Genomic DNA, 27124 nt, shown 5'->3' on the forward strand with positions numbered 1-27124 from the left:
CCCTTCCTCTCCCACCACAAAAGCCACAGGTTAACAGCAGTCCCCGGCTGCAGAGCAGACAATGCAAAACCCAGAGGCAGGCTTCCTTGCCAGGCTGTTTTAAGCATTCAGCAGGATGTGAGCCCAGGTGGCTAACGGCTGGGCTGGCCAGAGACAGCTCTCCCCCACCCTCCCCCTGCCCCAGCTTGGCGAACTTGGAAGGGGCTGGGAGGTAGGCTAAAGGATTCTGCACAGTGCCAAAGAGCAAAAGAGCTGGACTGCTGACCCATTCTGGCCCCGCCACTTTCCCACCAAACATGGTGTGTCCCTGGGCAGGTCCCACCCCATCTGGAGTTCAGTTCTCTTATCTGTAAAATGGGGAAACCAGATTCTACCCACACAGGTTAAAGGTCATCCAAGAGTGTGGAGGATTTAACAGCCTTGTCCCAGTGGCTGCACTTTGGAAAGCTCAAAGGGTGACACACGTGCCAGGAAGTCTGGGAGAGTGATTGGGCACTGTGCCTCAGGTTGTTTCTAACTTTGGGTAGGGCCGTATTCCAGAGTGCTCCCCGCGTCCTCTCCTACCCCATGGCCAGATTGCTACGGCTTAACTCCCTATGCTGTCAACTGGCGTGGAGTCTGCCTAGGGTTTAGGAGTGATAGGCTCACACATGGGTGGGTGGGGCGCTGGTGTATGTGCCCCTCACCTGGCTGGTCTCCCTGACCCTGGGCTGGCAGTAAGACAGCCAGAGGACTCAGCCACCATCCCCTCCTCTCCCTCTACAGGCACAGCAGGGAGCCCAGAGGCAGCAATTGTTCCTTCAGCTTGTGGGCTGCAGCCAGGAGGCCACTGCAGGGCCAGGCACAGTGGGGGTGGACAGAGGTGGCCTCAAGGATGCGGGGAGACCAACAGGTCAGGAGCCAGTGTGGGTCTGGCTCTCTCCAGCAGGTGCTGACAAGGTGGGGCTCTCCCAGGGCCATGGAGCCCCTGGGGGGGTAGGGCAGTGTCCTATATTGGTCTTTTGGGGGTGGAGCAGACAATAGCCTCTGCCAGGTTACAGGCTAGGCCTACCGGGCTCATGGGAGGAAAGGGACTAGCTGGCTCCTGTATTCTGGGGCTGGGGGTTTGGGGGTGGGGAGCTGAGGGTGAAATGTCGAAGCCCAGGTGTCGGGGGGAGCTGGGGGGGTGGGGAAGCTGTGACCCAGAAGCCCTGCACCCCTAGGGCTTGGCCCTTCAGAAGGAGGCTAAGGGCGGTGGTTTCCAAGCAATGGGTCAGCAGGGGCTCTTGGGGCACGGGTTGGGGGGTGAGGGGAGCTGAGTGAGAGGGTCAGGAGGGGAGTCTCGAGCTGCTAGACACTCCAGCTGAGGATGGTGAGAGCAGAGACTGTCATCAGAGGGGCCAAGGAGGCGGTGGGCGCTGCCCTGGCGACCAGGGGCTCCGTGTGCTGCTGCAGCCAGGAGAACTCCTCCAGCAGCTGGCGTCGCTGGAGCTCAGGGCCCACCTTCTCGCGGATGGTCTGGTAGTAGCGGTTCAGGTACTGGAGCTGCAAAAGGTAGGAGGGGTAAGGGCCTCCCCAGGCCAAGCTGTCAAGGTGTGGGGGCTTGGTGCCATCCAGTGTCACTTAGGCTCAGGTCCCCACAGGTCCCCATAGGTCCCCAGCCATCATCAGGTGAGCAGGGGGGGATACCCCAGTGTGTGCCTATAGGTGCCATCAGTGTGGACCCTCCCAAGGGAGGGGAAGGGGCAGAGGGTCTTGGCTTAGGGGAAGCAGAGGTGAGAGAGGCCCAGGGCTGGGGAGAAGGCAGTTAGTGACTCGAGGGCTGAAGGGTAAACAGCGCCGAGGGCCGCTCGCTCACCTGCTCGGGGGACAGCAGGCTGACATCGATGAGGTTCCGGTCATAGGGCACCAACGACACCACTTCAAATGTCAGGTAGGTCCCTCGGTACTGGGGCTGGGCACAGGGAAGGTAGGAAGGCAGAAAGTAAGCGAGGGGGAGGAGCTAGGCTGAAGGGATGGAGGGGACACTCCATCCAGAAGCCCTGGGCATGGGGAACTGACCTTGTCAAGCCTGAACCCTCCACAGTGCCCTTGGCCACCCCCGCGTCTACCAGTTAGGCACCCGCCTTTGGTGCTTCCCTCATGATTCCTGAAGTTTAGACTTAGGCCTGTGTTTTTCAAAGTGTGTGCCTCCAGAGCGCCAAGGGAGCCTGTTAAACATGTAGACAGATTCTGGGGTCCACACCACAGATCACTGGAGTGAGAATCTCTAGAGCAGAGCTGGGAACCTACATTTCAATAATTTTAAGGTAAGTATTAGGTTTTTATATCTTTCTATCTGATTTCCATCTCTATCTACAGCTCTCTCTCTATCCATATCTCTATGTTTCTATCCATTGATGTATCTTTGGAGATAAATATAAAGAAGAAGAAATGGCCCATAATTCCCATCTCCCAGAGAGCTCTTGCATGTATGTGCTTAGAAAATTCAAAGTACAAAAAGATACTCAATAAAAATGGAAAGTCTCCTCCCTGCCTGGTTTCCTTCCTGAAAACATTTTTGGCATATATAGTATATATATGTGTATATTCTAAAAATTCACGCAAAATGGATCCTACTATACGCTTTTCTGCACCTCCCCGCCCCGCTTCCATAGTAAACCTAGGAGAGTGCTCCCTATTAGCACAGGGAGGTCTACCTCACTCTTTTTAAGGGTCCATAGTGCGCAGATGATAATTTATTTAATCAATGATGGATATTTAGTCTGCTTCCATTTTTTAAAACTATTACCATCACTGCTACAATCAACATCATCGAGTAAACATCTTTATACAAAGTGACGTTTTGGGACTATATCCAGAAGGAATATATCTGGCAGTGGGAATGCTGAGACAAAAGGTATAGGCATTTTCGGGCTTCCCTGGTGGCGCAGTGGTTGAGAGTCTGCCTGCTGGAGCAGGGGACACGGGTTCGTGACCGGGTCCAGGAGGACCCCACGTGCCGCAGAGCGGCTGGGCCCGTGAGCCATGGCCGCTGAGCCTGCGCATCTGGAGCCTGTGCTCCGCAACGGGAGAGGCCACAACAGTGAGAGGCCCGCGTACCGCAAAAAAAAAAAAAAAAAAAAAAGGTTTAGGCATTTTCAATATGTATTTTGATAGATATTATCAAACTGCCCTCCCAAAAGGTTGTACCAATTTGTACTTCCCCCAGCAATGTATGAGAGTGTTCTTTCCCCCACAAACTCACAAGCACTGGGTGTCATCAAAGTATTTCGCTATTGTCAATCAAATGGTATTCTACTGTCACTTTGATTTGTACTTCTTTAAGAATAAAGTGGAGCATCTTTCCACATTTATGGACCATTTGTGTTGATCTTAGTGAATTGTCTCTTTACGTCTTTTGCCCATTTTTTTCCGTTTTCCTTATTTCTGTCTTACTAGATTTTTAAAAGCTTGTGGTAAAAAGGACATTCCCCCTTTCTCTGACATACGTGCTATACTCGTCATACATCTTTTGAGTTTGTATATGGTATTGTTCCCATATAGATGTTTTTTATTTAATTGAGTCAGAGTTATCAATCTTTTTCTTCATGACTCCTGAGTCTTACGTTGAAAGGCCCCTTTCCTCCCTGGGATTATAAATGAATTCAGATAGGTTTCCTTCTAGATCTTTTATGGTTTCACCTTTAAACCTCGATCCATTTGGAATTTTATTTTAGTGTAACAGTGAGGTTCTTCAGTTTAATTCCCCCCACCAAATTATTAGCCATTTGTCCCCCCTGCCCATTTATCAATCTTCCTCTTCTTTACTGTTTTGAAGCACCAGCTTTATAGTAAACTAAATTCCCATCTTGTTTATGGAAATTAGAGGGTCTATTTCTGGACTATTCTGTTCCACTGTTCCATCTTTCCCATCTCTGGTGTCTTACTGTTTTAGTGATGGCTGCTTCGTAGTGTGGGCTAATATCTGCAAAGGCTAGTTTCCCTTATTGGTCTTTTCCAGAATCTTCCTAGCTACCTAGCTATCTTTGCAGGTTTATTTTTACAAATAAACTCTACTATCATTCTGTGAAGTTACAAAAGCATCCAGCTAGTGTTGAAATTGAGGTTGCCTTGAATTTATAGAGTAACTTAGGGAGAAATGACATCTTCATAATACTGAGGCTTATTTCCAGAGACCGCCATTTACTTAAATCTTTTTTATGTCCCTCAGTAGATATTTTCTCCGTGTAGGTCTTTTAAAGTTTATATCTAGGTATTTTATCTTGTTGGTTGTTATTATACAGAATCTTTATACCTAACAGTCTCCCCTGGTGATTATTATGTGCATTGAGAACCAGTGATTTAGGGCAGGGATGCTGATTCATTTGGTTTGGAGTGGGACCTGGGCATTAGCATTAAAAAAAATCTCCAGATGATTCTAATATTCTAATGTGCAAACAGGTTTGAGAAACTGATTTATGGAATTATTCTGGCACTAAGGAATAAAGAAATTCATGACCCTACATTAAATTCTCCTTTGACCTTCCTTACCCCCCATGCAGCCCAGAGTCACTGCCACGCTGTCCACACCTCCAGCCCACCTCAGTGGCACTTTACCTTGGTCTTTGCTTCTACCACGAGGGCCACATCTTCAAGACGGATCCCAAATTCTCCATCCTGATAGTAACCAGGCTCTGGGAGACACAAGAGATGCTGGTGACATTAGTAGGGGAGGGGACCCAAGCCCAGGTTTCCTACGCTGACTGAGGAATGGCTGGAGGGCCCGGCTGCCCCCGGCTGTTGGCTTGGGCAGACCCAGCACCTGTTAGACGCTCCGTGGCTACTCGGAGGCCACCGCCAGGCTTCAGATTCCCCACCCTCCCTTGTAACCCAGCGGGGAAGACTTAAGAGCCCACTTGGGTCCTGGAGGCACTCCCCTCTCCCTGTGTACCACTGTCCTATTACCCCGGCACTTGAATGGAGACTCTGGAGTTTGGATGTACAGCTGGAAGCCAACTCCCATGGGCAAAATGAGGGTATGGGCTGAAGGGGCTTGGGGTTAGAGCGGGACAACCCATTCGGGGCTGGGAGTGGGGAGGTGAGGGAGTGCAGTGGTGGAGCCGGGGTGGGCCTGTGTGGGGTTGTGCTCCTTGAAGGCTGGCGTTCCCTAGACTGCGGTCCTGGAGGAGCCCCGAGAGCCATACCGATGGAAGTGAACATGCCCTTGGCCATGGCAATGTTGCCAGACTGGAATCCCACTGGCCCTGGAAAGGGAGAGTCAGGGACAGCGTCAGCTCTCCTGCACTCACCAGCTTGGAAACTAGCAGGTTCCGGGGAAGAGGAGGTAACTGGGATCCCTAGCAGCGTGTGTCCACCGCATCACCGTCTACCTGCGACTGGTACAGACCAGATTGGCTCTGGCTTTTATTTCTCTGGGGTCTATGCCAGTCAGCCACTGGGCCTTGACCTGCCTATCCTCTCTCTGAGGCCATCCTAAATGCCAGCAGAGTGGCCAGTTGCCAGCATTTCTCACTTACCCTGTGGAGCACCAACTCCCCACCAGCTGGGAAACCTTGCATGGGTCACTGCACCTCTGTGGGTCCTGGTCATTTCCACACCTGTGAAACGCTCCACCTCTTTCATTAGAGGGGGGACTCCAGGGGGGTGCTGAGGAGATACCTACATTCGTGCACACACAGGAAGTTGCCAATGCCGTGGCCTGTCCCATGACCATAATTGAGGCCAACATCCCACAGGGCTCTGCGGGCAAAGGCCTCCACCATTCGCCCTGGAAGAGAGATGACCTCTGGTCAGCTGGCTGGACCCCAGACTATTGGCTTTGCCCCTTCCTGCTCTCTTTTTCCAGACCAACCACCAGGATGGTGCCTGAGGAGAGGGCCCCCCGAGAGGCAGGTAACCATGCCCTATCTCCAGTATACTGTACGTTGTACCCACTACCTGGACCTCCCCATCTGTGAAGACACCCGCTTCCTCCAGGAATCCTCCCGTGACCGCTGCAGCCCACACTGACCGCCCCCACCTCTGAGCTCCGGCTCCAGCTCCTGAGTTGGACTAGGAGACAGGAGGCCTGGGCTCGAGGCCTGGCTCTCCCACTAACCCTCTGTGTGACCTTGGGCAAGTCACTTTCTCTCTCTCGGTTGGATTTTATCTATACAGTGGATGGGATGATGATATAATCCCTGCCCCACTAGCCTCCCAGGGTCTGAGTGCAGTGAAATCAGGGCCTGAGGTTCTGGGTCCAGCCTGGTTTGCAAAACCCACCTGATGTAGCAGCTGGGAAGACGAGTCTGGAGAGATCAATGTTTCCTATCAACACGCGGGTATACGCCTCCTGATGGGGAGAGGGCGAGGGAATGCGGTGTGTGGGCCCAGGCCTGGGTTGGGGGATGTTTGGGGGAGTGCATGCTCATGTGTGTTCACCCAGGTTCTGGAGGATGGCAGGAGGAGACCGAGGGGGACCTGCTCAAAGCTGGGGCTTGGTCCATGCGGTGGTTCCCTTTGGCTGGTCCACAGGGACGCTTGTAGGTGGGGGTGAGCTGAGGCCACAACAGTAGGGATTGGGGAGGCAAACTCCCTGGGCTGGAATCCTGACATGGTCACTCACAAACTTGACCTTGAGCAAGTGATTTTAACTGCTCTGTGCCTCAGTTTCCTGGTCTGTAATGGGACGGTTATAGTACCAGCTCATAGGGTTGTTGGGAGGACTAGGTAGACTCGTGCATGTCGGGTGCTCCCGACAGACTAAATGCTCAAATAGGGGTCAGCACCCTTCATTGCCATTATCATGATCACCCTTTAGTTTTCTTAAGGGCTTATGGTTGGGTTGAGGCCTGATAATTGGCAGGTCGGCCTTGCTCTGTCGGGGCTGTTACCTTGTGGTAAGAGGGAGGGAGGTGGGCTGACAGTGGCCTCTTCTCCTGGTCACTCCCTGTGGCGACGTGGGTGAGTCCCCTTCACCACACACACACACACACACACACACACACACACACACACAGGCTTGTCATCTTGAGCATGATAGCCTGGGGCATTGGATCTAACAGCTAAATTGAGCTCCTTGAGGCCTGACCAGTGTTTGTTTTCCCTCTCTCTGTCTCTGGCACAATGTCTGAGCCACAGTCCACTTGCTGAATGCACAGATGTGGCCCCCTGCTCTCCAGCCCCCCAGAAGCCCCCAGATGCGCACAGACCATGTCCCTGCCTTGACCCCAAGTGGACCAGCCCTCGCTGCTTCCTGCAAACCTCCAGCTCCTTTCCACCTCTGAGACTTTGCTAGTGCCCTTCTCTCCCCCTGGAATGGAATGCCTGTCTTCCTCTTTTCTGTTCAGCACAGTGCTAGGTTCACAGACAGCACTAAAAAAATATTTGTTCATTGAGTTACTGAAATGGGATGATGATAAGTTTGGGCTGAGACCCTGTTGGGGGCCTGAAATATCTCTGGGGAAGTAGTTGAGGGCACTGGGTTTTCTGGTACTAATTTGCTGTGTGACCTTGGGCAAACTACTTAACCTCCCTGGGCTTCAGTTTCAGCCTCTGTACAATCAAATGGCTCTTGGCGGAGTGGTTGCTTGGGTGTCCGTTGGGTGAGTGTGGGTAGGGAAATGTGGTCCAATGCCTACCTTTTGGAAAGCAGAGGGGGTGCCCCAGTGGACTGTTCTGGTGATGTCTGTTGTCCCGTCCCTGTGGAGAAGGACAATCAACATGTCCAACTCTTCTGAACACCTCGGGGTAGGGATCGCGGCCACGTGCTTCCCGAGTGCTTTCCACTAGGGTTTGAGTGGCAGGGCTGGGATGGGGATGGGGAGGGAGGTGAAAGGAAGAGGATGGCTGCCATCATGCAATTCCCAAACTCAGCATCTATGCATGCAGGGGCTCTACAAAGCTATCACATTCAAAATCACTATGTTTTCTGAGAGGCCCAATTCCCCACATACATCTTCTGCCCCCATACCAGCCATTTTGGTTGTTTTGTAAATATGGGTTTCCTTGGGCCAGGCTGGCTCTAAAAGCAAGGCTTCCTCCAGGCTTCCTAGGAGGTAGGAAGGGATGGTCCCATTCTTACAGATGGGGAAACTGAGGTCCAGAGAGATCATAACACTCTCACACATTCATATACTTATTTGCCATTTATAGAAGGGAGGGAGGCAGAGCAGACGTCATTATCCCCATTTCACAGGTGAGGCAATTGAGGCCATGAGGCCATCTCCCTCCCTGAGCCTCAGTGAGGCCAGGTCTGGTGCAAGCACTGACTCCGCACAGTTCTCTCCATTGTAAACATGGATCTGCCCCAGGGATTTGCTCAGAGTCACAGTGAACCGAAGCTGCCAGAAGCCAAAGAGTCTGACTCCCAACCACCATCTGCAGCCGTTCCCTCAGGATGCCCGCTGTGGCCACCCCCGGGGGTGGGGGCAGTGAGGAATGATCCCAGGGCCCTAGGGACTCCTCCTTGGGAGCAGGTCACAGGGCGTGGCTGACTTCTTCAGAAGGAGAGAAGAGGAAGTGAGATAGCCATTTCCCCGGCCTCACCCTGCTGAAGCACGCCCCAATCCAGCAACGCCCCAAGAATTCACTTCCCCTTCGCACACTGGCCATCTCAAGTATACACAGCGCCACACCAGTGACTGCGAAGGCTGCTAGGCTGAGTGCCTGCCAGGCTGGCTCCTAGAGCCCCGTTAAGGCTAAGTGTAGGGCCTTTATCATTAGCACATTCACCGCAGGATAGAGGATGGGAAACTATTCCTTGCTCCTCCATCAGTTCAGCACACCCCTTTGTATCCCCCAGTCTAAGTTTCCCACAGCCCACCTGCTTCCTAGATGAGAAGGGAAAATCTTCCAGCCCACCTCAGCTCAGCTCCCATGTGAATGAATGGGCTTAGTCTATTCTGCATGGCTGTCATGTCCAGGTGTTCAGGTTGTGCACTGCACAAAGGTACCACATCTAAAGAAATGCCATTCACTGAATGGGTACATACTAATTTCAATGAGCGCACACAAGTGGACACGCAGATTGTGGGGTCCTGGAGCACGGGACAGTGCCCCCCCCCCCGCATAACCCTATCTGTGTTTGTGCACACACTCAGAAGAACACGCACATGTCTACTCGCAGACACATCCCCGTGCTGAATGGGTGTGTCCTGTCCCAACTGTGCTGCAGGTGTCCCTGGAGGTTGCTTCACTCACCTGCTTACTGCTCTTGAAGGCCTGATCCTGCCCCCGCTCCCCATGACATGGTCACCTCACTGTACAATGAGGGAAGAGGTGGTGAGGACAATGCATCATGCTGGTGGCGTGCGGGACATGTCCAGGGTGTGCATGAGTGGGTGAGAATATGGGCGCTGTGTTTGTGCAGCCAGGCGGTGTTGCTGAACGCGGCTGTTCAGACTGTGTAATAACGTTCGGGCTTAAAAAACATTTTACTTGCACAAGGGGAGTCTTCCTGATTCTCACGGGGCAGCACCTGTGGGCATCCCCACTGTTTTGGCCTCTGTCTGTTGCCCACCAGGCAGGGACCCCCACGTGTGAAAATGGGAAGGATACTCAGGCACATTCAGTCCAGGCCTCTCCTTTCTCAGATGAAGGATACATGCCCAGGAAGGGAAAGCTTTGGCTGGCTCTTGGCTGAGCTGAGATAGCCGGGCCAGGGCTGGGTGGGGAGTACATACCAGTATTGTCCCCCGGAATCCACCAGGTACATCTCATCTGAGGACAGCTTGCGGTGCAGCTCCTTGGTGGGGCTGGGAAGGGGAGAGATGCTGAGAAGGGAGCAGCCGAACCCTGAGCTGGGTGAGGTGGGGGTCCTGAGTGAAAGCAGAGGAATCTCCTCCCCCCTGGGAGCCGGCCTTCTAGCTAACTCCTTTGGGGAAGCCATCATCCCCCAAAGGGCCCTGGGAGACTACTGAGCTTCTGCTGCTAATGTCCTCAGCACACATCTGTTCATCCTGCACCTCCCCGAGCAAGGCCCTGGTCCCCAGGGAGGGGAGAAAGGAAAGAGCCCCGAAGGTGGGAGATGGGAGAACTTTAATGAGCACCCAGCTGAGCTATCTTTTTTTACATCAGGAGAAACAGGTCTGCAGAGAAAGGGCTCACAGAAGGCCCTGAGGGAAAGCCGTGAGGGAGCTGGGCCTGAACCCAGATGCTGAGTCTAAGGCTTTCTCTAACTTCTTGCCACCTCTGGGAGCAGAGGGCCCCAAGAAGCCAGGGCACAGGAAGGGAGGGTACCCGAGGGTGGAGCTGGAGAGCAGGAGTTGGTAGGGCTGAGGAGTTCCTACCCTGTTACTCTCTAGTAGGGAGAAGGGGCTGGGCTAAGGCAGCTGAAGGCTTGGGGACGCTGGAGGAGGGAATTCTGGGATGGGTCAGGCCAGCCACTGGAGGGTGTCTGCCCTCTCCCTGCTTTGTCCTTGCCAGGCTGAGGCCTCTGGTTGGCTCGACCCCCCACCCCCAAGTTGCATCAGGCAGGCCTGCAGGTGTTTGTTTTGTACGGAGCCAAACATCTGGCCAGCCTACATCTTGGGCCCACCTTGGTTGGTTCAGGCAGAGTGAATGGGCCCTTCTCCCCATGTGCTTGTGAGCTTTAAGGATTAAATAACTCACAGGAAGCCAAGGAAAAACATCCAGCAGCAGCCCCACCATCTCCCTTCCAGATCCTTCTGCCCAGAGTGCTCACAAAGTCCCAACCTCTCGAGCAGGGAAATTATCAAGTCTTTTAATTCAAAGGAGACTCCCAACGCCCGACTGGGCTCCATTCCCCACCTCCAGCCTCCACAATGCTAAAGGCCTCAGAGCTTAAATGTGGACTCAGGTCCTCCACAGAGCCCCAGAAAAGTCTTTCTTCTGAAGTACCTGTAGTGGGCCAGGGCAGCATTCAGGCCACTAGCAGAGATGGTTTCAAAACTGGATCCGGAGAAGAACTCTTCTTCTCTGGAAAGGACAAGACAGGAATGATCAATGAATGGGCTCAGGGACTAGGCTGGGCCCAGGGTATCCAACAAGGGCAAGTGAAGGTGACGGCTGCCTCTACCTCAGCCAGGCTCCATTTGGCCTTCCCAGTCCCACCTCCTGTCACTTCCCAAGCTCTGACCTGTCACTCATAGACCACTCACGGTCAGAGAAGCAGAGATTGTAGAGGCCAATTTTTCCTCCTCTACCTCCATTTTATAGATGGGGAAACCAAGGCCTGTGTCCCAAAGTGAGTTCCTAGTAAAGCAAGAGTGAGGAAACCTAGCTCCCTGTATCTGATAACTCCCTCAACTCCGGAGCAGCATCCTGGGCTAAGTGTGCCCTCAGGGAACCTCCCTCCCCAACCTGATATTCTCAAGTGGTCCAAGGTCCTACCTGGCCTGAGCTGGCCTGAAGCAGACACTAGGGGGCGCTGTTGGGTTGTGGCCCTTCAAGTTGTCCCACTTTCCACAGAGCTGGGGAATGTCATCCAACACCTCTGCCCAGCTTCCCGACCACGACCACCCAAGAACTTGTCACTCCTTGTTCCAGAGGGGCCCTCAGATACAAGAAGGGTCTTCCTTCCCCCATAAGGAGACCAATCCCCCCCTCCCTTCCCCCACCCCCACGCTAAGACAGTCAGCCGAAAAGGATGGCTGTGGTCCTTCACCCTCGGAACTTCTCCAGCAGCTCTGCCCCTGAGAACTCATCCACGGTGCCTTTGGGCACGTTCTTCTCCAGCCAGACCAAGTATCGGATCACAGCCACAGCGTCCCGCACCTAGAGCAGGGCAGGCAGACAGGCGGGCTGAGGAATGGTCTCATCCGGGGCTCAGGGATGAAGGAGATGGGGGGACTGCTCTGGGAGATGAGCTTTAAAAACATGAGGGTCTTACTGGCTATTCGATGATATTAAGGGATTCTTATTAATGTTTATATATATGATCAGAGTGTGGTCATGTTTTGAAAAGAGTTCTTGTCAGAGATACTGAAATGTTGATAGAAGAAACGATATGATAGATGGGATTTGCTTTAAAATCGTCCAGCAGCCGAGGATGGGGAGTGGAGATAATGAATGTAGGGTTGTAGAGGAAATGAGATTGGCCTTGAGCTGATGATTATTGAAGCTGGGTGATGGTGATGGGGATCATTATGCTATTTCCTCTACATTTTTTTTTTTTTTTGCGGTACGCGGGCCTCTCACTGCTGTGGCCTCTACCGTTGCGTGAGCGCAGGCTCCGGACGCGCAGGCCCAGCGGCCATGGTGATGGGGATCATTATGCTATTTCCTCTACATTTTTTTTTTTTGCGGTACGTGGGCCTCTCACTGCTGTGGCCTCTCCCGTTGCGGAGCACAGGCTCCGGACGCGCAGGCTCAGCGGCCATGGCTCACGGGCCCAGCCGCTCCACGGCATGTGGGATCTTCCCGGACCGGGGCACGAACCCATGTCCCCTGCATTGGCAGGCGGACTCTCAACCACTGTGCCACCAAGGAAGCCCTCCTCTACTTTTGTATATGCTTAAAATTTTCCACAAGAAAAGTCTTCAAAAATGAGGCAGTGTATCCTAATTTTAACAGGAATATCCAAAGGGGCAAGCCATCCTCTCCCTGGGGTGAAGGAATTATTATAACTAACACTTATTTAAGACTTGGAATGTGCCAGGCAGTGCTCAAAGCAATATATTAAAAATATATAATTACATAATTATACATATAGAACTATATAGTCATTATATAAGTATCATATATTTATGTAATTATTATCTATTTATAGGTACATATTAGATATATAAATGCATATGTGTACACTATATATATTTATATTAATTATGTACTGCAATGAATATATTTAAACATACATTATTTATTATATATTATTTATACCATACAATGTAGATATATATCTTACAACCCTCGGCTATGGGTTACAGTTATGATCCTCATTTTACAGAGGAGGTAACTGAGGCCCAGAGAGGTGAAGTGACTTACCTAAGGTCACCCAGCTAGGTGGTGGGTAGAGGAACTAGGATTTGAACTCAGATACCATAGCTCCTGGGCCCAGGCTCTAAACCACTGAACCACCCTGGGAACAACAGGGTGGAGCACAAGTGGGTGCCCAGGAGTTTGGTGTCCACGTCTCTGTTTCACTGAGGGCCTTCTTCAGGCTCCTCCGGCAGGGTCTCCTTTCTAACCCATCAGACCCGGAGCTCCCCAGAGGCTCGTGTGTCTGCCTGCCCATGGACTTACATGGCTGGCCCTGAGGAGGGTCTGCTCCTTGCTGTTTTTCACCGCCTTGGTTACCATCACTGGGGAGTATGTGTCTGCTATGAGTTTCTCCTGTGAGGGGCAAAGAGGAAGCGGTCTGGGAGCCCTCTCTAGGGCACGGTGGTGCTTGAAAAGGATTGGCAGGAAATTCCAGCTCCGATGAGACTTGACGTCTCCTGGAGTGGCAATGCCCTTCCCGCGTGTGCTTTCTGACTACGCAGGGCTTTCCCAGTCTACCCTTCCAGCCTAACCTTCCCTCTTTCCCTCCCTCCCTCCCTTCCTCCTCCCTCCCTGGTCCTGGATCCCATCAGCACTCTGGGTTGGATCCGAGCCTGGCCCCTGCCAGCCACGGGCTGTTCTGACAGTGTGTTTCCTGCACATCTCATATCATGACAGCTACCACTTACTGAGCGCCTGTCATGCGTTAGGCACCGGACTTTACATGCACTGTCTCCTTTAAATCTCCTCAGAGTGACTCTTTTGAGGTTGTGACCCTTAGTGCCATTTTACAGGTGAGGAAACGGAGGCCGGATTGAGAAAGTCACTTGTCCAGGGTCATGGCACAGCCAGTTCTCAGTCTCAGGTTTGGTGACCTCAAAGCCTCTGCTCTACCAGCCTGCACTGCCCCAGCCTCCCTGACAATCTCTGAGCTCTCTGTGGACAGATGTTCTGTCTCTTCCTGGGGAACCCTAGAAAGAAAGTCCCCTAGAAAGGGGACTCAGTGCACCACTGCTGACTGACCAACTGCCGGAATGGCCCAGGGGCTGTCCCCCCCACCCCCTGTTAGGTTGAGACTTATCAGGGCTGTTGGGGGGTAGGGAGGATGGTGCCTGGCAAACCCACCTTGGGTATCACTTCATAGAGCCCATACGAGGTGTAGCTGGTCCCGAGCCAGATCTTCACGACTCCTGAGGTGTAAGCCTGGACGCTGTCACGGACTTGGCCGTAATCTTCGAGTTGCACACACATGGAATCCGTGCAGCCAGAGTTCAGGTACTGCAGGGTCTCGGAGCTAAAGCGACTCTTGTTCGCAAATAACCTAGGTGGACAGGGAACACCAGGAGGGTCCAGAGACAATCTAAGGAAGGTGCAAAAGACCAGTGGCCCTTTGTTCCTGGAGGTCAGAGGAGGCCTGCGCCAGGCAGCTGAGCAGACCAGGTTTGGAGTACGTGGGAATAGAGGTCAAGGGGGTCAGGAAAAGCTGATTGGAGGCTTCCTCGAGGGTCCTGCTGGGGCAGGCACCCCGCTTCTCGGAAGGCTGCATGTTGGGGCAGTGAGGAATTAGAGGACGTCCGTGACCGCAAGCCAAGGACAAGCCCTACCTGATGGAGGAGTCAGTGAGCAGCGTGTAGGAATAGAAGAAGGGGTTATAAGGGATGTCACTGCTGCGAAGGTTGAAGAGCCCTGGGGAAGAGAATTGATGGGGACTATTTGAGGCTGACCCGCCTGATGCAAGTACACGTGACACCTTTGCCCTACTGTTGGCTTTGGCCTCCAAGGATCCCCAGCCGCACCCCCGCATCCTCTGCCCCTGAATGTTTCTCAGTCTTTCCGGAGTGGGGCAGGGTCTCTGAAGCACTAATGAGCGCTAGGGGCACTTTCTCCCAGAGAAAGGCAGATACCCAGCCAGTAGTCTGCACACGGTGTCAGTGGGTTCCCAGAATACCTGAAGCCCAGAGCTGGGGTCAGGTAAGAAGCGCTGAGCCACGATGGGATAGAATAGGGCTGCACGGGGTGCTAAAGCCGGGAAGCTGAGTGCCCTGGGCTCGGGGCCAGGAGGTTGGGAGGTGTTTGCTGGGCCTCCTCCCCTTCATGAGACAGAAGCCTTTGCTTCTGTGGTTTCCTGGTCCTCTGATGGCCCGGGGGCTGGCCCCAGATTGCACGGGGCTTCCTGGTTTCCTTAGTAGCAGACGTGAGCTCCTGCCCTCACCTTAGTTCCCACAGGCCATGACCACGGAGCTCTCAGAACCCATGGGTCAGTGGTCGTTGGGGGAGGAGTCCTGTGCTGCAGAGCCCAGGAGGCTTGGGGGTTGGGGGGAACGCAGGCACCCCCCTGCATCCACAAATCTATACTCACAGGCCGTCTCATCAAGTGCAGACAGAAGCACGGCAGTAGGGGCCTCACGATGCTTCTGCATCTGGCTGCGGATGCCAGATACTTTCTCCTGCCAGCTGCTTCCTAGAAGCAAAAGAGCCAAAAGAAAGCAGAAGTGATCTACCTTCTCTTTGGCACTGCGTTCCTGAGAGGGCTCCCTTAGGGCAATAGTTTTCCATTCCTTTAGAAGCAGTAGAACCCTTTCTTTAACCAAACTCTTGCTTGTGTAATCATTAAGGACATGGGCTCTTGACCCAGACTGTCTGGGTTTATATCCTACCTCTGTCATTACTTGCTGGGTGACCTTGTGAAAATTAACCCCTCTGTGTCCTATCTTGCACATCTGTAAAATGGGGATGGATTATAATAATAGTGTCTACCTCAATAGATTTGTTATGAGGTCCAAATTAATAATATTTGTAATGTATGTAGAATTGTGTCTTGGTGTATAGAAAATCTGGTATAACTTTCTGATTAATAAATAAGCATGCAAAACAGAGATCAGGGGAGCAGCCCTAGTTGAAGGGCAAAGGGATAGGGCTGGGCCATGTTTAATCCTCTTCCTTGCAGTAACCCCAGCACTTACTAAAGCCACTTGGGTCTGGGCTAAGCACTTTGTGTACATTGTTTTAATCCTTACTTGGCCCATTTTACATAAGGAAATTGAGCCTTCAGAGAGGTAAAGTGACTTATCTATGGTTTTCACAGCTGGCAAGGGGCGGAACTGAGACTTGAACACAGGTCTGTTTGACTACATGGTTCACACTCTTAATCAGTATAGACATTGGACTATCTTGCTAACCTTGTTAGTCTCCAACCTTGTCCTTAAACTCTGTGTCACAGAGCTGTCCTTTCTGGGATGCTTGTATCCTGGTTCTAGGACTTTGGTTTTCATCTTTTTTTTCCTGCTCCCTGTAATCCCTCTAAAGAGTCTGCCCCTAGGCAGGGATAGGAATTTGCTGGCAGAAGATCATAAGCATTAAGGGTCCTAGTTGGGCTGAGAGATTAGCATAAACAACATAATTCAATTTAAAAAATCTTTATGCAAACAGGTAAAACTGTTCATCAAGAACCAAAGCTTTCGGTGCGATACTTCTTCTAGGTTTATTTTATTGTATTGTGGCAAAATACACATACCGTAAAGTGTTATCATTTTAACCATTTTAAAGTGCACAATTCAGTGCCTTTAAGAACATTCACAGAGCTTCCCTGGTGGCGCAGTGGTTAAGAATCCGCCCGCCAATGCAGGAGACACGGGTTCGAGCCCTGGTCTGGGAAGATCCCACATGCTGCGGAGCAACTAAGCCCGTGCGCCACAACTACTGAGCCTGTGCTCTAGAGCCTGCGAGCCACAACTACTGAGCCTGCCTGCCACAACTACTGAAGCCAGTGTGGCTAGAACCCGTGCTCTGCAACAAGAGAAGCCACCGCAATGAGAAGCCTGTGCACCACAATGAAGAATAGCCCCTGGGCTTCTCTGGTGGCGCAGTGCTTGAGAGTCCGCCTGCCGATGCAGGGGACACGGGTTCGTGCCCCGGTCCGGGAAGATCCCACATGCCGTGGAGCGGCTGGGCCCCTGAGCCATGGCTGCTGAGCCTGCGCATCCGGAGCCTTTGCTCCACAACGGGAGAGGCCACAACAGTGAGAGGCCCACGTACCGCAAAAAACAAAACAAAACAACAAAAAAAAAGAGTAGCCTTTGCTCACCGCATCCAGAGAAAAGCTCGCGTGCAGCAACGAAGACAGAACACAGCCAAAAATAAAATAAAATAAATAAAATTTTTTTAAAAAAAGAGCATTCACAAAATTGTGCAACTACCACCACTATCTAATTCCAGAAACATTTCCATCATCCCAAAAGGAAACCCTGTAGCAATTAGGCAGTCTCTCCCCATTTGCCTCTCCCCCCAGCCCCCGGCCCCCGGCCACCACTAATCCGCTTTCTGTCTCCATGGATTTGCCTACGCTGGATGTTTCACACAAATGGAATTCTACAATATGGGGCCTTCACTGACTTCTTTCACTTAGAATTATGTTTTCAAGGTTCATGGATGTGATACATTTTTGAGACAACAAATGAAAGCCAATTTAAATTGTTTGATACACACAGGTATCTTTGAACTTTTCATGTTCTTCCCTTTGCTCTTTGCCCCCTTTAAAACCTGTGAGTGGCTGGAGAGAAAGTCTCTCTTGTCTGTGTGAACTTAGAGACTCTGTTCTTGGGCTTCCAGGCCCAGTTCTGGCTCTGGATGGCTTTTCCTTGAAGACTAGCAGCCTGTGATGGCTTGGCTTCCTCTCACTTGTGGGAAGTGATAAAACCCATGTGAATTCTCTCCCAGTCCCTGGAAGGTTTTCCCCTTTATCCACTCCTCTTCCTGACATAACTGCACCCTTCTTTATCTGAATGGGGTGAGTTTTATTTATGATGGAACTGTCTTGGATAGCAAGTTTCTTTAAAAACTGCGTCAAGATGCAGAAAGTTTCTGCAAGTTACATCAGAATGGATAAAGAAAATTGGACACAATTTTGACTTGTTTCATCAGACTCACTATTTTGAAATTCTCTCCTGTTTTGGGGATTTCTTTCCAAATAAGAAGTGTGCATAGACCTGTGTGTGGAAAGGGACCTCTCAGATTGCCCAATGTTTCTAGGAATCCAAGTCTATGGGCTTGTTTAGAATTCCTAGGAAGGTAGGGGCTGGTGGTGGCCAAGACATTGATTTATACTCAGTAGCCTGGGTCCAGTCAGTTTAGTTACTACTTACAAGAATTACAGAGCATACTGTTCTTTTATGACATATTTAGATGGTGTCAACGGGGTCAAGATTATCGATGTTAGAATTTTGAGGGTCAGTTAATTTTCCTTTGTGGTCCGGCCAACACTTGAACCCTAATCTGTGCCACAGTCTGAGCTTGAGCTTAGTTTTTGCTTCCTTTGTCCATGCCAGCCCATCTGACCCCAGCCATCTTACATCTAAATTCCTCATCACTGGAGGACCAGAAGTCAAGGTCTGAATGATTCAATACAAACCAGTCTTCACTACCAGACAAGCAGCTCATATCATGTTTTTTTCTCTCTTCAAAGGGGTAGGTTCTTTTTCATCTTTCTCTGACTCCCTTGTTTCCCCCCTTCCTGTTCCCTCTTGCTTCAAATCCTGACACTCTTTATTCCAGCATTTTCTAAATATGCTTCGAGTAACTTCTGATTCAGACTCTCTGAGGGGATGGGGCCTAGAAACCTGCATTTTAAAAAAGCATCCCAATCTATTCAGGTGCACATGGAACCATTGCTTCGGGGCCTCTTAGGATGAATTTTTCAGCCAAAGGAGCAGCAGCGGGGGCCTGTGTTGCTCCAAGGTGGGAAAGAGAACGGGCGTAGGAATCACCTGTGAATGCCTCCTGCAGGGCATAGATGGGCTCACTTGGCACCGGAGGCCTCTCTGACCCCCACAGCAGGTCCACAAGGTTGACGGTGATGGACACCAGCTCTCTGTCAGAGTCTCGGAGGGCCACGTTATAACTCTCCCAGGAACCTGCAGAGGCAGGAAGGAGTCACTTGTCCCTTGCCTGTGTATGCCTCCGGGAAAATTGTGACGCAGGCAAAGCTCGTTCTTGTCCCCTCTGCCTCCTGTCCCGCTCAAGCAGCCTGGGCTGTGCCCTCTCGCCTTCCTCCTTCAGCTTGCCCTGAGCCCGCCCCAGTGCTGCCCACGGTCAATTAGCTAAGCTCGCCCTTTTAAGTGCCAAGGGCTGCGGGGCCCTCTTTTCGGTCCTGTCTGTTTGACTGAACTTCAATGCCACAGCCCAAAGGAATGGTGAGGTTCAGGCCACTGGAAAGGCTGGCAAAGAAGCCGGATCTGAAGTGGGAGACTTTCAGTGCATATTCACGAGGACGGCACCCTTGGGGGCAGGCTGGCCAGCTGGTGGGGGCACTGGAGCTCAGGGAGCTGTGCTCCTGGATGGGAGGGGAGGGGACTGTGCTTCTTTTTGTAAAAAAATTGTTTGGCCACGCCATGTGAGCCATGAGGGATCTTAGTTCCCTGACCAGGGATCAAAGCCACACCCCCTGCAGTGGGAGCACAGAGTCTCAACCACTGGACCACCAGGGAAGTCCCAGGGACTCTGCTTCTTTACTCAGAAACCCTCAACTCCTTTGACCCTTCCAAGCTGCCTTCCAGAAGAGGGCTACCAAGTGATTCTAGTGCCCTGATTGTTAGAGTTCCAGGGCACAGAGGATGGGTCTAGGTTTAAGAACATCCCGGTCTACCCACTGGCTAGGTCTTAACGATTCCCTGAGTCTTCTAGGTTGGGTCTCTGCACTCCTGACTTAAAAAAAAATCTATGTTTATTCTTTTAAATGTATTTTCATTACACAATCCAGGAATACACCCTTGTTGCAAAATATTCTGCACCTACAAGTTCAAACACTCTATCTTTAGAGTCACCCTGCACCTGCTTCTACCAAGATGTGCTTCTTTACATCCTGAGGGCCTGAATCTCCCTTGTCGGTGAGGACAAACGCAGGGACTGAGGGAAGAACATACTGATGGAGAAGAGGAAGGGGTCGAAGCCCACACGCCCTCCAACAGGAATCTCGGTGAGGAGCCAGGTGACAACAGGAGTGGTGCCAACTGCGAGAAAGACAAGAAGGGACACTGAGGTTACCCCAGGCCCTCCAGCCAGGCTTCTGTCTGTGACAGTCCTTCCACGTCTGTCCTCCATGATATCCGCCTCAAAGATTAGGGACGGCTCCAAATTTCTTGAGCTTCCCACAGGGGCCCAGCATGGCCTTCCATGCACCCCCGTCACCTGTACCTTCCCAAACCCAGTCTGGGTTCCAGGGCTTGGGGAACAAATCCGTGCCGCCCTCTTACCTTCCTTATGGAGCTCCCAGTTGCAGTCCATCTGTCGCTCAGCCTGGGTCCAGTAGCGGCTGTCGGTCCAGAGAGCGGCTTTCCCCATGGTCACCACGGCGATTCCTGGGGCAGAACAGAGAAACTTGGAGGGGAGGGTGGAGGTGTAGAGCGTGGCTTTAGTTAGCCCTTCAGCAATGCGGTGCTGGCTCTGACATGGTCACGGGGGTCTCTGGAAAGAGTTGCTCTCCTCCCTTGGAAGGGAGTGAGGCAGGAGACGTTAAAGGGAGTGTTGGGCGGAAGGTAGCTGGAAGTGTGTCCTGAGTTGGGCATCTCTGCTTTGCCTTGAGGCCCTTTCCTAAGGGGGCATTTAGCAGGACAAGTGGGGTCTGCTTTTGGCCATCCCCAAAAGTCGATGCTACATGTAGGTGCTCTCAGCAAAGATGGTGTGGCAGTCAGTATGAAGATGCAGTGGCTGATGGGAACACTAAGCCAGGGGCTTAGCTGAGGACAGGCAGAGAGGCCAAACCCAGTGACTTCTGCAAAGAGAAGAAGGGCCCGTGATGGGCAAGCCAGGCAGCTTGAAGCCCAGGGTAGGGATGTTTAAGGATCAGCAAGGGAAGCTTAGGTTTCATTCAAGGGGCCAGGATCAAGGTGGGAGGCCGATTCCAAAACTGGGACCCCATAAATGGCCTCTGTGTTTGTGTCTCATTTGGCCACGTGAGGTGATGTTATTCATAAAAGGACCAGCAAAGTAAAACTTTGTCCCCAAACGAGCCATTGTGTGAAGGGAATCAGTGGGCTCCTAGTGGCTAGATATCGAGGTAGCAACTGTCCCAGAAATGGAGCCCAGGGAGTGCTGGGTGGGCCAGACTGTGGCTGAGGCAGCGAGCACAGGAAAGAAGTCAGGAGGGCCATCTGCCTCACGCAGAAGCGTGGCTGCTGGGCTATGAGATGTGTGCCCTGGTGACCCCTTTTGGAGTGGTGAAGGGGGAGGCAGAGAGAGGAGCAGGGGCCTCTGGACACTTGCTCCTGGGCTCCTGGCTGCTGAGAACTAGCCACACCAGGGCGTCTCTGACCACTCTGGGTCTCCCACCAGAAACAATGAGGGCCGGGTAATGGCTGTCACCTGCAGACCCTGTAAAGCCTGTAATCCACGCACGCCTCTTGTCATAGTCGCCGATGTACTCGCTCTAGGAAATCAACAACACTGTTATTAGCCTTCTTCATGGAGTCACACCCCACATGGAAGGCCCCCAACCACATCCCGGTTCTTTCTGTCTAGTCAGTTTCAACCAGTCCTACAAGCCCAATGGGTACATCATAAATAACTTGTGCAGAGAGCTTTACACATTATTGTGTTTGGGTTCTCATAATCCTTGGAGACAGATCTCATTATTCCCATTTCGCAGTAGAGGAAACTGAGGCTCAGAGAAGTTCAGACACTTACCTACCCAAGCTTCTTAGCCCTTTTTGGCAGGTGGGAAAATGAATTCAAGTAATCGTATTGACACTGAAAATGCCTTGTCTTCCAACTGGGCTGTTGCTGGGAAGGTGGATGGGGTGGAGGTGGATCCGGGGTGGGAAAGGGTGGGATGGGTGGGTAGGGGCGCTGCTTTGGGAAAAGCAGTTCTGGCTCAGACCATCTTCTTTCCTGTCTGCTCCCCTGTCCCAGCCTACACCCCAAACTTGTGGAATCTTGGATGCTGGATCATTTCAGCGCTCCATCCATCAGCTGATGGGAAGGGCTGAGCCAGAAGGGAGCTCAGGGTTCTTCTAATTCAGTTCCCAGCCCACATTCTAACCTCCTAGGGCAGGGGTATCCTAAACATTCATTCTGGATCCACCATCTAGGAACTGATCAAAATCTTTCTGAAGTTGTTTATAGTTTCATTGCCTGAGGTCAAGGAGATTTGGCAATGTCTTCTCTCCTATGTAAAGGAATACATTCTTTCAGTTGCCCTAAAAGGCCCGTGTCCAAGCTCCCCACTTCCTTCCCTTTGCCTGTCAAATCCTTTTTCTGTCTTCCATCTTCCGATTCTTAACAGCGTCCTGTTTGTGGCCTGTTCTCTTAGGCCAGACCTGGCTCGGGGCAGGTGCGGGGGTGGGGGGTTGGTGGGAGGAGCCATCTCTCACCATGTGGGCATCCGTGTCGGGGACGATGTAGGCAGAGATATTCCGGGTGTGCATCTGCTGGCGGAGGGCTGTGAGCTGTGCTGTGGTATTGACCACAGTAACTGGAAGGTACTGACAGGTGACAGGAAGACACCAAGACACACACACACACACAGACACACATTGCTTAGAGAAAATGTCGCTGGGGCCCCCATCCTCTCCTTAGGCAGGGATTGGGGTTGGGTAGGCTGGGCCAGCCTGGAGAGGGATGGGGCAGAAGCTGATGTTATGGATTTGTCTAGATTAAGGTGCCTGGGCTGAGTGGAGATGGAGGTGTTTAAGAGCTTGGAGAGAGACTTTTTGTGACAGTAATGGGACCTGAGTCTGGGATGGGGTAGGGGGTGGGTAAGAACTGCAGGGTTCTGAGCCCTGGCACTGGGCCAGGCCAGGGGATGGCCCCTCTTTGGATACCTTGGGGTAGAGTTGCCACTTTAGCAAATCAAAATACAGGATGCTCACCCAGTCACATTTGAATTTCAGGTAAATAATGAATAATGTTTTAGTATAAGTGCGTCCCAAGTACTATTTGGGGCATACTTATATTAAACACGTTATTCATCATCTGAAATTCAGATGTCACTGGGCGCCCTGTGTTTCACCTGGCAGCCCTACGTTGGGGACTTGTTTCAAGTTTCCACTCACTGGTCCCAAATGGCAGAGGAGAGTGAATGAGTACCCCCAGCAGTTTGGGACATTGTCCAGAAAGATCGTCTCCAAGCCAGACATTTTGTTAAAGGTTATTTTATCTTAAAAATAAAAAGTGTGGGCTCTTTGTTTTGTTTTGCCTTCTACTCCAGGATACATCCATGTATATTTTAATATAAAAATAATGTGGTTTGCCCACCTACCTGCCTGCCCCAGTGGTCTCATGAAGTGGATGAGGCAAGTGGATGTATCCCATTTGTCCTGAGACTTTAGTGACCTGCTGGCAGGCCCATGAGCCCTCACCTTCTGGCCTGCTCCTGTCTGGAGAAGCTCTTTCACACTCTCATCTAGTTGTGGAAAGAATCCCTCTGGTCTCCACATAGGGAGCTGATGACCTTCCAGCTCTAATACGCTGGGCCTTCTCACAGTCTTCACACCCGAGGCCTCCCCCTCTTGACCTTGCGCTGGCTCTTCTAGCCCTCTGTCTTCCGCCCTCCTCCCCTTTCCTCTAGAATTGTTGTTTTCTTTCCTCCCATCCTCTTCCTGGCCTCTGTCTAGCTAGCCTCGGCTAAAGGCTGGCTAGGGGCCTCCTCCCTCCCTCTCGCAGGGGCTGCCTGGGCTCAGGCTTAGAGGGAAGGAGATGACCTGCCGTGGGAATGGCTGGGAGGGAGGGATGGGGGCGGATGTCAGACACCTGAGAATGCGCCGCCCGCCCCGAGGGAGGTTAATCAGAAACAGTGGCCCCAGAGTCCGGAAATCAGGAGGAAGGCTGGTAGAGGGTGAGGCTAGCAGCTGGGCCCATGGGGGATGGGGAGGAAGGTGGGAGCTGTGGGCCCGGGCGGGGCGGGGGCGGGGCGGAGGCAGGGCCTCACCGGAGGGCTGATTGAACAGTTTCTCACATCCTCTCTCAGGTCCAGTGACTTTGGGTGGCCCCAGGCACAAGCTAGAAACCAGAGAAAAGTCCAGGGTCACTTGGAGACTGGATAGGTCCTAGAGAGCACGGGAACATGTTCCCCCACCCCCCTTCATGGTCCCCGCAGGGCCTCCATCCTTTGAAGCAGGAGATGCTGTCCAACTCTACTTGAGGATAAAAATAATTACATTTCATAGGAAATCAGGCTGAATTGGATGGCATCCTGGGTCACAATCAAAGAAACCTGTTTCATCGACAAGTGATTGCCACTTTTGGATGGGTTTTAGTGCTCATTAAATCAATTTTTTCCTTCCAATCTAATTGGGTCTTTTCAGGATCTACCGAACTGGAAAAGTTGTGTGTAAATTAAATTTTTGTAATCAGATTTTCTCTTAAATGCTCTAGAGCATCTCGCTAAATAATAACCCCACCTTCGTTTTACCCTTCTATAAATCTAATTATATATATATTGGGTTTACTTAAATTCAAAGCCCACTTCTACCATTTCTTATGGTCCAAATATCTGCCTCTCATTCCAGGCTACAGAAGCCAGGCAATCCCAGGCTGACATCGTCCCCTGGTGGGGAAAGTTGGGTTAGCATTTAAAGAGCTCCTACTATGTGCTAGACACCGAACTCAGCCATTTACCTATAGTGTCTCTTTTGATACTTGCAAAAACCCTGGGAGACGGGTATTATTGTCTGCTTTCTACAGAAGAGGAAGCTGAGGCCCAGGTACGTTTAGTTACTCGCCCAAGTTTTACCACAGTGAGTCCGTGGCAGAGCAGGAATTTGAACCCAGGCCATCTGAGTACAAAAAAGCCAACCATGGAAGGGTGGTGCCCCAGAAGGGACAGAATATATAGAGACTTAGTTTCCAGTTGGGGCTCTGCCGCAAATTTGGTGTGTCCCAAGAAGAGTCGCCCAGTATTCATTGAGCAAACGTTTCTTAAGCCCCTGCTGTGTGCCACACACTGGGCTAAGTCCTGCAGGCTCTGGGTCTTCACACCCTGAAAGTCCAGGGGTCTCTGATAGGCCTTCCCTCCAGCACCCCACCTTTTAGGGAGGGAATCTCCCCAGAGGTAATGGGGGTCTGAGTCTGGGGAGACACTCTACTTTTCCTTTCTGAGTGGGTTGAGCTACAGATGGAAGGAGTACCGCTGGGTTCCAACACCATGAATGCCCTGCCTCACTGTCTCTCCCGGTCACATAAACTCAAGGGAGAGATGAGACCCACCCTGTTGATTGAAGAAAATGAACACTCATTTCTGTAGGAACAGATCTCTGGCAAAATGGTGGCGCTAAAACACCAACGTAAGAAGCAAGACACAGCCAACCCATGTCCCTCTAGACACCCCAATTGCTGTTCTCTGAGGTCAGGGCTGTGGCTCCCAAGGGCAGGCTCTGCAGCCGAACCACTCTGTGGTCCCTGGCACGGGGCCTGACACTGGGGAGGTGTCAGGAACTGGGTACTGAATGAATGAGTAGGGTCCTACTGCCACAGAGCAAAGGGAAGGAGGCCTCCCTAGGGCCAGGGTGGAGTGGATGTGGAGGATGCTGAGCTGGGCAGTTAGCTGTGACTAAAGAGTACAAACAGGACACCATAGGGTGACAAAGACCAAACTTTAGCTAGACTCCACCAATCCCTCTTCTCCATTAGGCCTTGACTTCCAAGTCCATCCTGTCCTTACTGGGCCTGCATCGCCCAGTCTTAGCAAGAATCCTGCTAAGTCAGTTTAGAGAGAATTCCCCACCGTTAGTATCTCATCAACCTTGATATCTGATAAAATTTCTCATCTCCCATCCTTGATATTTGATCACCCTGCCTTCAGCAAGGATCGTATTAAGTCAGTTTAGCAAGAATCTCCTCACCCTTGATGTCTCCTCTTGGCAATTTTCCATCCACTGACCCCCTCACTCTGCTCATTGACAAGAAGTCCTCAGCCATCTTGGCTGTATCCGGAGTTGAGCCTGATCTTTCTCCCCTACTGCAGCGCCCCTATTGCAATAGCCTTGAATAAAATCTTCCTTACTCTTTTAACAAGTGCCAGAATCATTTTGTCTTTAACAGGTGGGAATGGAAACAGGCCAAACCAGACTTGAGGTGAGTCTTGAGGGTCCCCAGGGCTGGCCCTGGGGTTCCTCTTCCTCAAGACAGAGAGAGGGACCAGGAAAAAAAGAGACAACCTAGGCCCAGCCTTCACTCCAACCCTTTCTGAGCCCACAGGGGAGAGGCCAGAACTGCTCTCCAGCTGGACCTGCCCTCCCAGCATGGGAGGGAGAGACGGGGGATGCACATACCACAGAGGAGGACAAGCCAGGGGTAGCAGCCCCAGGGAGCCCGGGCCATGAGGTCTTCAGATGTCGGTGCTGGGTGGATGGAGGGTCAAGGGAGAGTGGGCAGGGCTGTTTCCTTGGCCTCTTCCTCCAGGCTTTTCCGGGACGGCAGCAGCCAGGGGGTGGGGGCTGGCAATGGGGAGGAGGTGTCCAGCTGGTGGATGGAGAGTCCTCTGGTCTTTGGTTTCTGAGGGTTCCAGGAGTCAGGCTGGGTGGAGAAGGCTCGACTGCCCCAGGCAGCCTCTGCTGGCTCCCTGTCACCCAGAATAGGGTGTGAGCCTGCCCCGGGCAGAGTCCAAAGATCTCTGAGACAGAGGAGGAGCAGCTGGTCTCAATCAGCCTGCTTCTCCCAGCCCCCTCTTCAGCAGCCAGCCCCGGCCATTCCCGAATTCTGTCCCCCTCCCTCCAGCAAGCTGTTTCCTATTAGCTCCCTCGCCCCAGGCTCTGGCTACAGCCTCACTTTTGCTTTGAGATGGATGTTGATCCTTCCGCCTCTTCTGAGCTGGCCTGACTCAGAAAAAGCCAGTGTCCTCTCTGCCCAGTGCCTGTGAAGCCCCACTGCACCCCTCGGAGAAGTTAGTTACAGCCGGAGACTGACTTTCCTGGACTGAGGGCTGGGTCCCCTCAGGAGAGTCCCTTCTGTAAAAGTGGCAGCAGTCACTGGCAGAGGGGAAGACTGCCCTTCTCTTGGGATGGTGGGGACGGTGGAGTCCATTTAGCTGTTAGTGCCATATGCACCCGAGGGAATGAAAGCCCAAAGGCCCATCTGGAGGGGTCGGGGGACGACATTGAAGAGGGAAGAAGACCCAGAAAGGGGAGTTTGGGGGCTCCCAGAAGACACATTTGGTTAACTGGACATGCCCTTTCTACCATAGCTTCTAGAAGAGGTCTTTGTTCCCCTGCGGTGTGGGTCACTGCCAACGGACATG

At 52.0% G+C, this 27124-nt stretch overlaps 1 protein-coding gene across 1 annotated transcript; it reads right to left on the minus strand.

The window, feature by feature from the left end:
• Nucleotides 1-1089: 1089 nt before the first annotated feature.
• On the minus strand, nucleotides 1090-26416 carry XPNPEP2 (X-prolyl aminopeptidase 2). The gene is made up of 21 exons (XM_081221984.1): nucleotides 26160-26416; nucleotides 23819-23889; nucleotides 22263-22373; nucleotides 21256-21319; nucleotides 20148-20252; nucleotides 19818-19904; nucleotides 18663-18809; nucleotides 15260-15361; nucleotides 14505-14586; nucleotides 14026-14221; nucleotides 13165-13254; nucleotides 11588-11697; nucleotides 10822-10899; nucleotides 9645-9716; nucleotides 7602-7662; nucleotides 6244-6313; nucleotides 5645-5749; nucleotides 5166-5225; nucleotides 4579-4655; nucleotides 1838-1927; nucleotides 1090-1524 (listed from the first exon to the last, which is right to left on the minus strand). Exons 1-21 carry the CDS (start codon nucleotides 26206-26208, stop codon nucleotides 1330-1332), a joined length of 2022 nt encoding a protein of 673 aa, XP_081078110.1. The 5' UTR covers nucleotides 26209-26416; the 3' UTR covers nucleotides 1090-1329.
• Nucleotides 26417-27124: the final 708 nt, after the last annotated feature.

This window comes from Mesoplodon bidens (genome assembly GCF_964165515.1).
Source record: "Mesoplodon bidens genome assembly, chromosome: X".
Taxonomy (NCBI): Eukaryota; Metazoa; Chordata; class Mammalia; order Artiodactyla; family Ziphiidae; genus Mesoplodon; species Mesoplodon bidens.